We start from the raw sequence: 15,791 nt of genomic DNA on the forward strand, positions 1-15,791 counted from the left end.
TTATTTAAGAAAGAAGACGATTCGTTGTACCGTTCTTGACTCTTAATCCTTGTCTAAATTCAGTTCCCCACCCCCTCCCGCGCAAAGCGCGGGAGCTTTGACGTTTCATTAAATTATTAGAGAAAGAAGGCGATTCGTTTTACAGTTCTCGACTCTAACCCTTGTTTGAATCAAGTTTCCCTTCCTTCGCGCGTAGCGCTGAAGCTCTGACGTTTCATTAAATTATTAAAGAAAGAAGACTATTCGTTGTACCATTTTTGACTCTTAATCCTTGTCTGAATTCAGTTCCCCCCTCCCGCGCAAAGCGCAGAAGCTTTGACGTTTCATTAAATTATTAGAGAAAGAAGACGATTCGTTGTACCATTCTCGTCTCTAATCGTTGTCCGAATTCAGTTCCCCCTTCCCCGCTCCCGCGCAAAGCGTGGAAGCTTTGACGTTTCATTAAATTATTAGAGAAACAAGACGATTCGTTGTACCGTTTTCGACTCGTCCTCTTCCTTTCTTTTTTCTCTCTCTCCCGTTTTTTTTAGTATTATTTTCTTTACCAACACATTCATAGTTGAAAAAAACAATTTTAGCAACGACTTGAATTAAAATAACAAATTGCGGGTAAATAACAGAACTATTTACAATTTTTTTAACGTAACATTTATAAATTGCATATTGCGCACAATTTAAAATAATATTCAGGAAAGTATTTTCTTGTTTCTATATTTCCTTACCTACACAACGAATATCTTTTGGCTGACTTGAAGTTCTACTTTGAATAAATAGAATATCAAATGATAAATTATTTTCAAAACACAATCACATCTTTGCAATTCAACAAAAGTGAAACCTTGAATCAACTTTTTCACAAGTGCATAAATTATTATTCACCATTTGCGATTTAAAAAATTATTTTGAGACAATAATCTTGTGAATCATCTTGAAGTTAAATTGTTTAACTTTAGTTTAGGATTTCCCGGCCAAATTCGCGTGTTTGTCATTCGAACTCATTTACTTTGCATTTAAGTTAGCGCAGATCGGCTTTGCCATGCCAATTATCATTCCATTTTCCAGTTTTTGTATTTAATTTAGTATTTGGTCGAAGGGTTTCATAGATCTTATTGTAAATAGTAGACATCATTCACTGTTTTGAATTACTTCATGCACTGTCACTATGCCAGCACGTTGCACGGACATCCCAGTTTAGCTTTATGATAGCTGCCATCGGGATTATCGCCACAAGTAACAAGATCTGTCATTCAATTTAGAAACTGCTCAACTAGCATTCAAATTAATATTTACTTGTCGAAGCGTAATTGTTATCATTCAAATTAACACCTGTCATTCCTATTCATTATATTTTTATTCAAGTTAGGAATGTTAGGGGAAGAATTGCAACAAACGTTTACAGTTTTTGAATAATGCAGTTAAAATGCATGATTTGCCATTGGGGTCAAAGCTGTGTTCCATTTATTTATTTTCAGGACAATGGAGATGGGTGTAGTCAGACATAAAGTAAAGAAGGGGCGAAATCAAGGGACATGGCATTTCTGCACGGACATGTTCATATACCCGGGAAAGGTGGGGGTACCCTCAATCGCCCCTTTTCCCTACAGACTCGGAATTTTACAAAAGTAATGCACATCGTCTCTTATACCCAGCACACCCCTCTGTTTTTCTTAAAGAGTTTCACAGTTTACTTGCCCGCCAGCAGATCGATGGCTAAAGACATGGCTAAATAATGATCAAACAACTTCCTTACATGAACATTAACAACTATACTGAGACCATCAGGTCCGTAGATGCAAGTCTTTTTTTCTTCACAACAATCAGACTGAAATGCTGATGAATATCAGACAAATCTAATAAGTATAAGTCTATAAATGCAAGAAAATGAAATATGATGAAATACACATGAAAAAACAATCTTGAAGTATAAGAATGAGCTATAAAAAGTGTGTAATAAGCGAGAAATGTCTATTGACCATCAATTTAAGTGCACAAAGTGCTAATTTGAATGCTACAAATGAATTAGAATGCTAGAAGAACACCGTCGCGTTGTCTGAAAATCGTGTTGCGCCAAATCGAATGACTAAATAGCGAAAGAAGCACATTGTTCATTAATTTGAATGAAACATACGTAGATTCTAACGAAAATTCCATAGATTTGAAAACTAGAAAAGGGAATATAAAACCAAGATGTACCTGACTGCACTAAAACCGTCGAATTTGAACGCAAGACAAATTAATTTCAATGACAAACTCGCGAATTTGGACGGGAAATCCTGTATTACGAATATGCTTTAAATGAAAATACATATTTTCAAACAAAGTCATTATCTAAATCTAGAAAGGAATCATGTATATGCTCATAATGAAACGGGCATTTAGTAAAACGGCAATGAAATCAAATCAGGCTCATGATGGCCATTTCCATATGATTGAAACAACAAAATAAAATACTTACCATTTTACAGATCAATCTTCAAGGGCCTCCAAATGTGATCCAACAGCACGATGATAACCTGACGTCTTTCTCGGATAAAACAAATGAACAAATTTGGCAACGAAGAAAACAGCTGCATGAATACAGAAAGGCGGGAAATATTAACTGTAAGATTCAAACTGTAGGCTAATGCTACTGATCAACGGAGATCAATTAAAATCGCAGAAGAAATTATGATACCTTCCGTCGACCAATTGTAAATCGTAAATGGTACGTGTTTCCTTCTCTGCAGGCGGTGAGCTCATATGAGAACGGGATTGATATGAACAGATAGATTAAAAATGAAATACCTTTAATTGGTCGATCAAAATTATGATGATGATTGGTGGATTGATATTAATGGGACAGATGATTGGATAGCTCTGCAAGGGATGGAGTTAATATAATGATTGTTTGGTTTTAGTTTTTGTTTGTAAAGTCACCCATTACTTAAGCAGCTTGTTGTATTGTGAACAGAATTCATGGGATAGCTTTTAACGCCGATTATTGTTTTTCTTTGTTTTTTGTTTATTGCTTTTGTTTGAGAAAACGCTCGTTATCTCAGAAACATTATACCTTTGAATCGAGTTGGAGGATAGCTCCTTGAAATAGCTATCAGCGCCGATAATATTTGTTAGTCTATTTTGGGGGCTTTTGTTTATACACGTTATCTCAGAAACATCCAAATTTGGATGGAATTTAGGGGTTAGCTCTATTAGATAGGTATTAGCGCCGATGAACTTGTACTGAGGGTTGGGACGTACATAATTTTGCTCGTGAAAATAATTGTTATACGCTAATAACATGCTAAAAGTGAGAAAATTATGAGTCAGCTTTATGGAATACTTTTCAGCGCCAATGATTTTTAGAGGGGTGGAGTTGTATTTTTTGTTTGGGGAAAACACAAGTTACCTTAGCAACATGTTGAGTGGATCGAAACTATGGGACAGCATTAAGGGATAGCATCGACCATTTTGTTGTTGACGTTACGATAGAAACAAGCTGATTAAATTGATATATATGATACAAGAAGAAGAAAAAATCGACCGTTATGCACAATCAGTCGATTGGATATCGAGCCTCATTATAATCAATAACACCGCCGCGTCACACTTTAATGCTTTCACTTCGGTAGAATAATGGATGGCATAGTTTTTCTCCCAAACGTTTGTACTTTCAAAGTTTGTTTACTCGAATTCTGAGAATAAAATAGGGTTCATTACCCTGGACGAGGTTTGCAATTGTGAAATAGAAAAACTCTCCTTTTTCGGAAGAAAGAACCCTATTTCATCTCCCGACTTATCATGAAAAACATTTGAAATGACGAGCATCCGGAGAAACGCACCTTGGAATTGTGAACCGTAGGAATAAAGAATCTTTCTGATTATTAAATCTTGGGAATTATGTATCTCCGAGATAATGAACTTTCGGAATCATAAAACTTCGACAAAAAACTAAATAAACTCGGTTTAGTAGACTAATTGTCCGACAAGGTTACATTCAGCATAACTAAATTAATGAGTCATTTTAAACATCATGTTGGTCATCATATTGTCCCGACTGAAACTTTCTTCAAAATAAACAAACAAATAATCATCATGCTTACAAGAAAACTAATGGAAATGAAATTTCTCATTCTACACCTAAATGTTGAATTTGAGACATTTAGAAATTATGAGATTTGGAATACTTATCGGCCCCAATGTTTTTGGAGAGGTGGGGTTTTATTTTGTTTGTTGGGGGGGGGGGGGGGACACATGTTACCTTAAAAACATGTTGAGTGGATCTAAATTATGGGATAGCAGTATTGGATAGATACTGATAGCGTCGACCATTTTGTTAGTACTTGCAAAAATTATCTCGAGTGTATAAACTGTGTTGTTATCAGTAGCGTCGATCGCTCGACGTTTCATAAAATTATTAGAGAAAGAAGACGATTCGTTGTACTGTTTACGACTTTTAATCCTTGTCTGAATACAGTTTCCCCCCTCCAGCGCAAAGCGCGGAAGCCTCGCCGTTTTATTAAATGAATACTTTTAATCCTTGTCTGAATTCATTTTTCGCCCATCCCGTGCAAATCGCGGAAGCTTTCATGTTAAATTATTAGAGAAAGATGACGATTCGTTGTATCGTGTCCTTGTCTGAATTCAGTTTCCAGCAATCTGGTTTCCATTGTCAACACAAACTTACAATCATCACTGTACACATAGATTGGCATATTGCAAGCTTTGCATGGCACGCACACACATGAGCTGACTAGCCATCCGGGTAAGTTCAAAGTCCGACCAGACCCATGTACTATGAGCTGGTTACCACGCACCGCGCCTGTATCGAGTGTCGCGACTATTATTGGGTCGCGTGCCAGCTAGGAATACATGCCTTACAGGATTTTGTGAAAGAAAGTTAAATATAAAAATAACACAAAAAAGCGTCATTTGTGGCTGTCGGTTGTGTGACAATTTCGTAAAAGAAACATAATGATGTACATTAAATAAATCATACAAAAACAAATTTGTAGTGGGTGATGCAGCACCCCCAGCACCCCCCTCATCCCAGGGCCCTGCACTTTCAAAAATATTATCGTTATGCATCAAAATATGCGCATCCTATCCCCAAGGTGCAAGGAGAGGGGGACACGAATAATTACGTCACGAAGAAGTAAGAAGGAGTTTTCAGATGAAAAGGAGGTTGATGTGATTTCTGTTATAAGAAATATATAAATAAAATGAATGATTGTTTTTGTACAAGTCAATATGTATTATGCTGCGGGACTTCGCCAATAGGAGGCGCTGTCCAGTGAGTCTAATCGTAGGTATAAGCTTCTTTCCTCTGTTCTTTCCGTTCATAGTAGAAAATACTAATCACCCTTTCCCGATGCTAGGTTGTATATAACGTGATAAAAGAAGTTCTCTAATTTCAATTTTATATCCTCACATTCTCTCAGTCTATATGTTCATCACGTCTATTCAAATTCTCTCAATCATTTATACCGCTTATTATCATTTTTTAAATAAATCATTTAAAATGTGTCTCTCCCTTTATCATCTTCGTACAATCTGTTTACAATCTTTATTTCTTCCATTCAAATCCATTTACCTTTTTCAATTTATATGTCTTAAAAAGCTCTTACTTTATTATCTTCTCACATTCTCTCACTCTTTTGTTTTCCTCTCTTTTAAATCATCTTACTCCCTTTCATTCACAAATTTTCTCCCTTCATCACCTTCTTATAATCTTTATCTGAGTCTTCCTTTCAAATTAAATCACTCTATCATACATCTCTTTCATGACAAATATATCTCACTTTAAATCAATATCTTCTCACATTCTCTCACTCGTTATCTCTTCCTTTCGAATTTTCTCACTAAATTATACATGTCTTTCCTTACAACTTCTCTCAATTTCTCCTCTCCACTCTTTCTCATGTGCTGTGTATCTCTCTTCTTCTTACTCAAACAAAACAATTGACAGGATAGCAATTGAAACTAATTATTGCACGTCAAACAAACATTTAATCACTAATACTACTATTTCAATGACTTTAGAAAATAAATCATCCTGTGAAAGTGCCAACTCCCATCGTTTCAAATTTGCCTATTTACATCAGCTTTACTTATACAATAAATAGTATTATTAGTTTGGAAATAATAGTTATATTTCATTCCGGTCATGATCGGTCATGTTCACGTTTGATATTTGATAACTAACGGTTTTTCTATTTTACTCAAATCCGGCACAAGTGGATGTTGACATGGTATTTCATAAACAATGTTGCTCAGTGAAGCGTGTATAGATTAATGTAATCAATGTATCATAGGAAAGCATTATACTTCTACCCTATGGAAACAAGGAATCGTATCATACACCTTATCAGTGGCGTAGACAGGTTCGTACGCCTGGGGGGGATGACTCAGGGGCGGATCTAGCTTTTTGCTAAGGGGGGGGGGGTTGACCAATAATGACGATGCGGAGCATCGTCCACGAGCCGCGAAGCGGCGAGCCGATTTTTTTTGGGGTGTTTATTTGAACCCCGTAAGTGATGTTTACCTGGCATCTATTAACACAATGGAGACCATAAAAAAAAGTTACCAGATGAGTTGAATATCTTCTCACAATATTTGCACTTGAAAGGGTTTCTCTCCAGCGTGCGTTCTCTTTTCTTTCTTTTTTTTTTTTTTTCTTTCTTTTTCCCCCTTTTTTTGTTTTTTGTTTTTTGGGCCGCCCAAGGGGGGGGGGGGGGTTTAAACCCCCTAAACCCCACCGTAAATCCGCGCCTGTTTAATCTTGTGGTTATCTTGTGGTTTCCAAACCACAAGATAACCACAAAATACTTGTAAGATCTTTTTTTGACCGTCTGAATTGGCTTTCACCGTGTGAATGCGGCTAATAACAATAGTCACAATTACAATAATGATTATTATTATCATCATCATAATTATTATTATCATTAATATTATAATTGTTATCATTATTATTATTACTATTATTATCATCATTATGACTTATTAAGTAAGCAAATATCATTCCCCAAAACCTGGGGGGGGGGGGGGATGATTGCACCAGGCGCGGATCCAGGATTTCTTAGGAGAGGGGGCCCAACTTTTTTTTTTTCAGTGGGGGGGGGGGGGGGGGGGGGGGGGGGGGGGGGGGTAGTGAGCACTTTTTTTTTTTTTTGATCCTCAGAAAAAATTTCAATTTGCACCCCCCCCCCTTGAGCGCCAGGGGGGGGGCCCAACCCCAAAAAAGGTAAAAATCACGTGATTTTACATGATTTTTTTTCTCAAGGGGGGGGGGGGGGGCCGGGCCCCCCGGGGGCCCCCCCCTGGATCCGCCACTGGACTGGATTGTACATGCCATCCCCCTCATCCCCCCCGTTGTCTACGCCCCTGCACCTTATAGATATTCACAAGATCTATTTGTTTTCGAGTTTCATATTTTCTGGGACGCAGTGTATAGTTGATAATTTATAAACCAAACATCTTACTTTAAATTACCTCATTTTTTACATTGAAACCATATTGTTTTACCTTAAGTTTTGAAGATGAAATATTGACTTTTATCTTTCTTTATTCGTTTGCCTTGCCTTGAATTACTTATATGACATAGTGCCATGCATTGTTTGTAGTTTTCAGTGAAAAAATACATTAATTATTCATTGTATTTGATTTATTTAGGTAATGATTATGAAACATAAATAAGACAAACTTGAAACTTAAAACAAGTAAATTATGTCATAAAATGCCGTGCATTTCGACACATCGACGTTACAATATTGTTTCGTTATTCACTAGTTCTATTTGTATCTGAAGTGTAAGCTCATTACTCGTGACCACAGACAGATATGTACAAGACAGTATATGATATGTATATGTATATGTACATGTACATCTGTACGTGTATTTACAGGTACATGTTTAAGTACGTATATCATAGACCCTATAAATACTTATGCTAGGAGTCCACTGGGCCGGCGCCAGTGGTGCCAGTTTGCGCCAAAGATTATGTGATTGGCGCGTAGTGGCTCGCTGTGGCGCCGAATTACTGTCCGCTCGGCAGTGTCGCCAAGTGGAATAAACTGGGTGCCATATGGCGTGCGCCAAATGCCACCCGGCTTGCTCCAAACTGTTGCGCCAGTTGCGCCAGTTCGCGCCATTACACGGCCATTGATTCAAAAATTCACCTGTTGGCGCCATTCGCGCCAATAGACGGCTACTTTGCGCCACTTGGTGATTATTTGTGCCAAAGGTCGCCAAATGGTTTGAACTTGCCGCCGCTTGGCGCTACTTGCCGACTATATAAATACCGGCCATCGGCTACTGGTTCAGACCCTCCTCAGCTGCTGTATGAACAACATCTCTACTAAATATTTACAATTTTGATATGTGTGAGGCTTTTGATAATGTTGGAGTGATGATGCTGCTCCATCAGAAGATGATGAGAGATGCTGAGGTGGCCACTGCCTATCAACTTATGCTGGCCAGTCCTGAAGAAGAAGAGCCTCCTAAGAAGAAAAGGAAGCAAAACTGGTGTTTAGACCCATGTTGAGGGCCGAACGTGGACAGTACCACACTATGACAGGAGGAAGTTCAAGAACTACACCAGGGTGTCCCCAGAGATGTTTGATGACCTGTTGGTCAGGCTTACACCCCACTTGCAGAAGAAGGACACCCACTTCAGGAAGGCCATTCCCCCTGGTCTCAAGTTGTTCGTCTTCCTGCGCCATCTCGCCACTGGGGCCACCTATGCCGAGCTGTCTTACAACTTCCGAGTGAGCAAGGAAGCCATCCAGAAGTTTGTTCCTGATGTAGCCAGAGCGATAGTGGATGAGTATACTGCAGAAGTCATCTCCCTCCCACAACCAATGAAGGCTGGCTTGAGGTTGCAGGTGATTTTGAAGCCAGATGGAATCTTCCTCACTGTCTCGGGAGCCTATGATGGAAAAGCACATCCATCTCAGAAGCCCAACAAATCAGGGAGCCTTTACTTCAAACTACAAGCAGTTCTTCTCGGTTGTCCTGATGGCTCTGGTAGATTAAAAGTACCAGTTCGTGTGGATCGATGTGGATGGGTTTGGCCATCAGTCTGATGACCAGATCTACAACAACAGTGAACTGGAGGAGTGCATTGAAGCTGGCACTTTAGGCATCCAGATCCAGCTCCTCTTCCCCATGATGATGAAGAGCACCCTATGCCGTACTTCTTCGTGGGAGACGATGCCTTCGCCATGAGGACGTACATGATGAAGCCCTATGGCCGTCGTAACATGGTTCAACGGCAGAAGATCTTCAACTACAGGCTGTCCAGGGCAAGGCGTGTGGTTGAAAATGCCTTTGGCATTCTGGCTCTGTGGTTCCAGTGCTTCCTTGGCCAGATGAGACAGGAACCAGACACAGTCCGCCTGCTCGTTGAAGCTGCCGTCATGCTGAACAACCTCATCAGGAAGCGCTATCAGGCACTGGACGTCCGCATGTTGGACCAGGAGGATGCCCAGCACAACCTCATCCCTGGAGCTTGAAGAACTGCCGCCATCACTGTGAGAAAGTCCTGCGATGCCGCCCTGCTTTTATAGGCGGCAAGTGGCGCCGAATGACGGGCAACCAGGTGGCATTTGGCGCGAAGTAGTCACCAATCGGGTGCCGTTTGGCTCGCGTAGTGGCGCAAACAAGGTGCCCTTGGCTCCAAGTGGCGCCATGTGACGCGAAATCTCATTGGCGCAACTTGGCGCGCGCCATTACATTCCAGTGGATTCCAATAGGCGGATTGTTTGCGCCAAAGGGTGATATGTTCGCGCCATTTGGTGCCACTTGGCGGACACTTGGCGCTGATTGCTCGATGCAAGTGGCGCGACGAAAATTTCAAACATTTTGAAATTTTCTTGCCGCCACATTCAAATTTGGCGCCGTTACGGGCCACCACGAGCCAGTTGGGAGGCAGTTTGAGCCACTATACGCCACTAGGCACCTTATTGGCGACACTAGGCGCACAGTAAATTGCATTGGCGCAAACTGGCACTAACTGGCGCCGGCCCAGTGGACTCCTAGCACTACACAAACTGCACTTTTATGTTGTAATCAAATATCTTCGACGCTTCATCGTTTCATGAAGCACTACCTAATATTATACAATAAAGTTTGAAAAAAGTCTCTCGGCAATAAAATGAGATTCTATAAAATACAAAAAGAACAAACCGCCACTACTTCTAATCATCAATATAATTATTTCTAAACTTATTGATGTAAAGGTGTAACGTGCTCCGTCTTTTAAACATCATGAATCAACACCTTTAACAATGGTTTCAGTGCTCTTCGTGTGAAAATTAGTGCATGGAACGGCAAAAACCACAAACTCGAACATTCCTAAAGCCCCGATAGACTTATGCAAACAATAACAAAAGAACGAAAATCCGATTTGTTTTCTTCTTCCTGGTGGGTGTGGGGGGGGGGGGGGTATTCCCTTGCCCCCAACCAATCCCCATTTAGGTGTTCAGATGCAATCAGTGGTGCAACCAGGTGGTATGAAAAATTGAAAGAAACAAATCCAATATTCATATCCCCACTTCTTTCTCGCATATGAATCTATATTGTATGTAGCAATCCCTATCATGCCATGTACTATATTGATCCTTACACTCAATACGAAAACAGCCTACATTCTCATTGAACGAATCCTGGAAAAAATTGCTATATGCAAGACTTGATCCGTCTAGCCACCTTGCCTCACTGAGACTTGAGCCGGTTAGCCCGATCCAGTAATCAGTCTCCTTGGTATGTCGGTAGTACTCAACATGCCGCGCGATGAAATCCTCCTCCTCTTGCGATTCGATGAAGACCAGATGGGATCCGTATTGGGAACAAGCTGAAACCGCAGAAGAATGATCCATCTCCGAAGTGCTGAAATTGTAGAATGACCCGCCGAATTCACAATCCACCGGAGGGGATGAGCATGCTGAAAAGATGAAAAATACAATATGTAAATTACTCAATTTTAAGAAAGTAGACAAAGTGGTTATTTGGATAAAAACTGAAATATTTAAAGAAAAAAAGATAATGATGATGATGATGACGAAAATAATAATAATAATAAAAGTCGATGCAAAGACATGAACAAAATTACAGCTATAAAAATCAATACCTACAGAAACTTTGCTCACCATCGCAGATAGCAATGGTATTTCATACAGTTGTTTTTGTTTTATGAATGAAACATAGGGGAGGAGGAGGGAAGGGAGAGAGCGAGAGCGAGAGAAAGAGAGAGTGAGAGAGGCAGACAGACAGACAGAGAGATAGAGAGAAGGGGAAAGTGGTAGTGGCAAGACCCATTATAATGATGATCAAATGCATGACGTCAATGTATTGTTTCTATTACTTAGACTCAGATAAAGACTGAAAGAGTGACAATATTAATATGCATTTATATAGCATCTATCTAGACAACTCTATTCCGAGGCGCACTAATTATTACCCCGGCTTTAGCCTTGCTGCCATTACGGCGCTCCAGTATTTCAAGGAATTAATTCCTACCAGATACCCATTTACCTCACCTAGGTCGAGTGCGGCAAAGGAAGATTAGTTGCCATTAGGCATTACGGCGCTCTATTATTTCAAGGAATTAATTCTTACTAGGTTCCCATTTATCTCATCTGGGTCGGGTGTGGCAAATGGAGATTGATGCCTTGCCAAAGGACATTAATGCCGTGTCGGGGATTGAACCACGAACTTTGAATTTCAAGTCAAATGCTTAAACCACTCGACTGACACACAAAGATGAAGAGAGAGCGAAAGAGGGATGGAGGGGGTGGTCGGTGAATAGGGAGGGGAGAAAAGAGGAAGAGGGTGAGATAGGTAAGAGAGGGAAGGTGTAGTTGCTTGACACATTATAATAATGATCGAAAGCATGACATCATTTCATTGTTTCTCTTACTTACTGGTAGCGGTGGTTTCTGGCGATGTCGTTGTGGCTGACACCGTGGTCATAGGCCTCGTAGATGTCTTGGTCGCCACGTCCGTAGTCGATAATTCTGCTGACTCTGAAACGTTTGAAGGTTGTTGCAAATGAAACCACACTTACAAAGCAATATGATTAGGAATGACAACCTGAACATGATTACAGAAGGCCAAAACAAAGAAAATTGTGCTCCATGACAACATATAAATTGTAAAAGTCTATTTATTTCATGTGGTATTATTTGTGTTTGTAGATTTAGTGATGCTTTGTCAAAGCCCATGAATTTTACCAAATAATTTATCTAAATGTGTTTGTTGTCATTAAACTCGTGAGCGAACGAATGAGACGGGCGCCCGTGACAGGAAAGGGATAAAGGCTGAGAGAGAGAGAGAGAGAGAGAGAGAGAGAGAGAGAGAGAGAGAGAGAGAGAGAGGAGAGAAAGAGAGAGAGAGAGAGAGAGAGAGAGAGAGAGGGGATTTTTAATTTTTTTTTTACTTGAGGTGGTGGTTTCTTGCGATGTCGTTGCCTCTGATCGTTCTGGCATCACGGTGGCCGTAGGGCTCATCGCGGACTTGGTTTTCGCTTCCGTTGTCACCGACTCTGAACGGAATAAAAAATAAAAAATAAAATTAATTAAAAATTAATTGAGTGGAACAAAAAAGGAGCGGAGTCAGGTATTGATAGGGCATCAGACAGACAGATACAAAGAACATGCAAAGAGGGAAGAAGAAGAACAACAACAACAACAACTAAAACCTGGTCGTTAAATTTATAGACAAAATGTAAATTTAAAAATTTGACGGGCACTAGCTGCCTCCTTATAAAGTGTTTGAGCGACGCTCATGAAAGAATGACCAAACAAATAAATAAGACTAGAACAAACAAGAATTAGACGGTCACTTCCCCCCTTAAAAAGTGTTTTAGCGACGCCCAGAAAGGAGTGAAAAATAGAGTCAGATATAGACCGAGAGAGTGGGAGAGAGAGGGAGAGAGAGAGAAGGGGGATATAGTGGCTAGACCCATTATGATATTATGATCAAAATAAATGCACGACGTAGACATACTAGACGTAGTGGTGTTTTGGGAAGTCGTTGTGTATGAGCGTTCCGATATTGTACTCGTAGGGCTCATCGTAGGCTTGGTCGTCGCTTCCGTCGTTGACTGTATGATCACTGAAAATACCAAATAACAACAACAAATAAACATAACTGAGATAAATGACGATGCATAACATTATTTTCATTGAAATATCTCCCCGCCGGCTGTCTCAACGCGCTCTTAGTCAGGGTACGGGGATAAGGTCAAGAGCGGAGGCGGGGGGGGGGGGGGGCTGATAAAAATCGGAGAAATATTTTCCCGGTGGGACTCCCAATTCTATGAAATAGCTCCGAAAGAGGGCAGTGATGTACTTTCTTTTTAATCATTATCATCCTCTTCTTCTTCTTCTTCAGTTGCAGTACCGGCAAACGTCATGTATTGTCGTACTGGTGAGGTGCAGTGCAGAATGTATGTACAATTTCTGATAAAAGATACAGCAAACTCTTTGCTCTTTGCTCATTCATTGGCCACTCATTATTTGCTCATTAATTGGCCCGATACTATATTATATTACACCTACTTTCATCGCAGTGTCTCCCTTGAAACCCACTTGAGCAGGTACAGTTGTAGCCTACCATAGTCTCTTCACACCAGCCGTTGTTACAGAGGTTTTCGTCACAATCTGCGAAATAAGTTATAAACAGGATAATACTCATTATCATATATATATATATATATATATATAAAGCTTCCAAGTGGTACAATGAATCAGTGTATTTAATATCTTTAGCGTAGTGCCCAGATGACAGATCCATATATGACAGAAAATAATAATAATATTGTATGGCTTTGTTTTCGTGTGATACAAGAATATATTGCTCTTGCCATTACAATATTGGACTCGTCTGCGACTGGTCCAATATTGTCATAGCGATAGCAATATATCGACGAATCCGATATCGTTAACTCATCTGCCATTTCACCGTTATCAAACGAAATACCAACCAATATAATTATAAACCATCAATAATTAATACTCAAATAACCCAGTAGCCTGAAATTAAATATCAATGAATTTGCTATTAATGGATTGCCAGTCAGTCTTCTCGCTCTTTTGAATAGTCTTCTAAATAAACGATAGTTGTTACTTTTCGGCTGGAACGATTCAGTTTCACAATCTTAATAGGTTTTACAAATTAGGATGGCATTGTCACTGGGTCGTAAAGAGTTTTAGTTCCCAGGATTATCTTCGACATTCGATTGAGTTAAAACAGAACAAAAATATAAGATATTCTTCTTGTCATGATGGGACAATAATTTTGTCACATACATTTTCTATTATCATTATCATGATTATTATAATTGTTGTTTTTGATATCATTAATGTTAGCATAATAATCATTATCATTATTATATTATTTTATCATCATTGTTACTAATATTAATATTATAATCATACGTATTCATATTATCATCATCTTCATTACTATTATCATATTTTTTTCATCGTTACTATTACTATTACATATTATCATAATTGTTATTGTTAGTAGTAGTCATCGTAGTGTAAGTATTAATATACATAGCAGTAGTAGTAGTAGTAGTAGTAGTAGAAGTAGTAGTAGAAGTAGTAGTAAAAGTAGTTGTAGTAATAATAGTAGTAGGAGTAGTAGCAGTAGTATAAGTAGTAGAAGTAGTCAGTAGTAGTAGAAGTAGTAGTAGTAGTAGTAGTAGTAGTAGTAGTAGTATTGTTAGTAGTAGTAGTAGTAGTAGTAGTATTAGTAGTATTAGTAGTAGTAGTAGTAGTAGTAGAAGTAGTAGTAGTAGTAGTAGTAGTAGTAGTAGTAGGAGTAGTAGTAGTAGTAGTAGTAGTAGTAGTAGTAGTGGTATTAGTATTAGTATTAGTAGTAGTAGTAGTAGTAGAGGTAGTATTAGTAGTGGGGTAGAGGTAATAACAGAAGTTGTAGTAGTAGTAGCAGTAGTAGTAGTAGTAGTAGTAGTAGTAGTAGTAGTAGTAGTAGTTGTAGTAGTAGTAGTAGTAGTAGTAGTAGTAGTAGTAGTAGTAGTATTAGTAGTAGTAGTAGTGGGGTAGAGGTAATAACAGAAGTTGTAGTAGTAGTAGTAGTAGTAGTAGTAGTAGTAGTAGTAGTAGTAGTAGTAGTAGAAGAAGTTAGGAGTTGATATCAAACGTTAATGATATCACTGAAGTCCGTGTTATCTGCATGTAGATTTATTGATTAAACAAAGAAACGAATTTGAAATATGAGAACAAAAATGAATAAAAAATAAAACCTACATGGGATTCTGCATATTCTATGCCCGCCCGGGATCCCTTCTTTACTCTTCCTTTGGTGGCACCCGCCGATGACAGAAGGGAAAGGGATGAGTTTGGGGATGCTCTGCACCATGCTGCCATCCTTGAGTCGCATCATCTTACACTTTTGGAACATGGGCAAAGTGTAATTTAGGCCGTACCAGTCTGAACAAGATGTCTTATCTGATAACACAGGCAAGGCTGTAAAGAATATATAAGAAAATTCATTGCTAATTGTTTTCTTCCTCCTCCTTCTCCTCCTACGCGTCTTCTCCTTCTGCTAGTCCTGCTACTTCTCTCCACTCCCTCCTCGTTCTCCTCTTCCTCCCCATTCCTCCTCTCCTACTCATCTTCATATAGCCCTCATCTAGCCTAATCATCCTCACCTTACATCCCCTTACCGCTCCTCCTCGTCCTTGCCTTACACCCTCTTCTCAATCTTGATGATGCAGGTTTTTTTAACATATATTTGAAACATTTATTAGAGAGACTTTTTTCGGATGTGTTTTTGGTTTGAGATGC

General features: G+C 39.3%; 2 protein-coding genes across 2 annotated transcripts; one reads left to right on the forward strand and one right to left on the reverse strand.

Moving 5' to 3' along the window:
• Positions 1 to 7,883: 7,883 nt before the first annotated feature.
• LOC115923259 lies at positions 7,884 to 9,059 on the forward strand. Its single transcript, XM_030983672.1, has 2 exons — positions 7,884 to 7,891; positions 8,651 to 9,059. Exons 1-2 carry the CDS (start codon positions 7,884 to 7,886, stop codon positions 9,057 to 9,059), a joined length of 417 nt encoding a protein of 138 aa, XP_030839532.1.
• Positions 9,060 to 10,890: 1,831 nt separating this feature from the next.
• Positions 10,891 to 15,530, reverse strand: LOC115923260. Its single transcript, XM_030983673.1, has 6 exons — positions 15,252 to 15,530; positions 13,536 to 13,637; positions 12,982 to 13,089; positions 12,413 to 12,517; positions 11,898 to 11,997; positions 10,891 to 10,918 (listed from the first exon to the last, which is right to left on the reverse strand). Exons 1-6 carry the CDS (start codon positions 15,403 to 15,405, stop codon positions 10,891 to 10,893), a joined length of 597 nt encoding a protein of 198 aa, XP_030839533.1. The 5' UTR covers positions 15,406 to 15,530.
• Between the last annotated feature and the right edge of the window lie 261 nt (positions 15,531 to 15,791).

This window comes from Strongylocentrotus purpuratus, unplaced genomic scaffold, assembly GCF_000002235.5.
Source record: "Strongylocentrotus purpuratus isolate Spur 01 unplaced genomic scaffold, Spur_5.0 spur5_scaffold_13, whole genome shotgun sequence".
Taxonomy (NCBI): domain Eukaryota; kingdom Metazoa; phylum Echinodermata; class Echinoidea; order Camarodonta; family Strongylocentrotidae; genus Strongylocentrotus; species Strongylocentrotus purpuratus.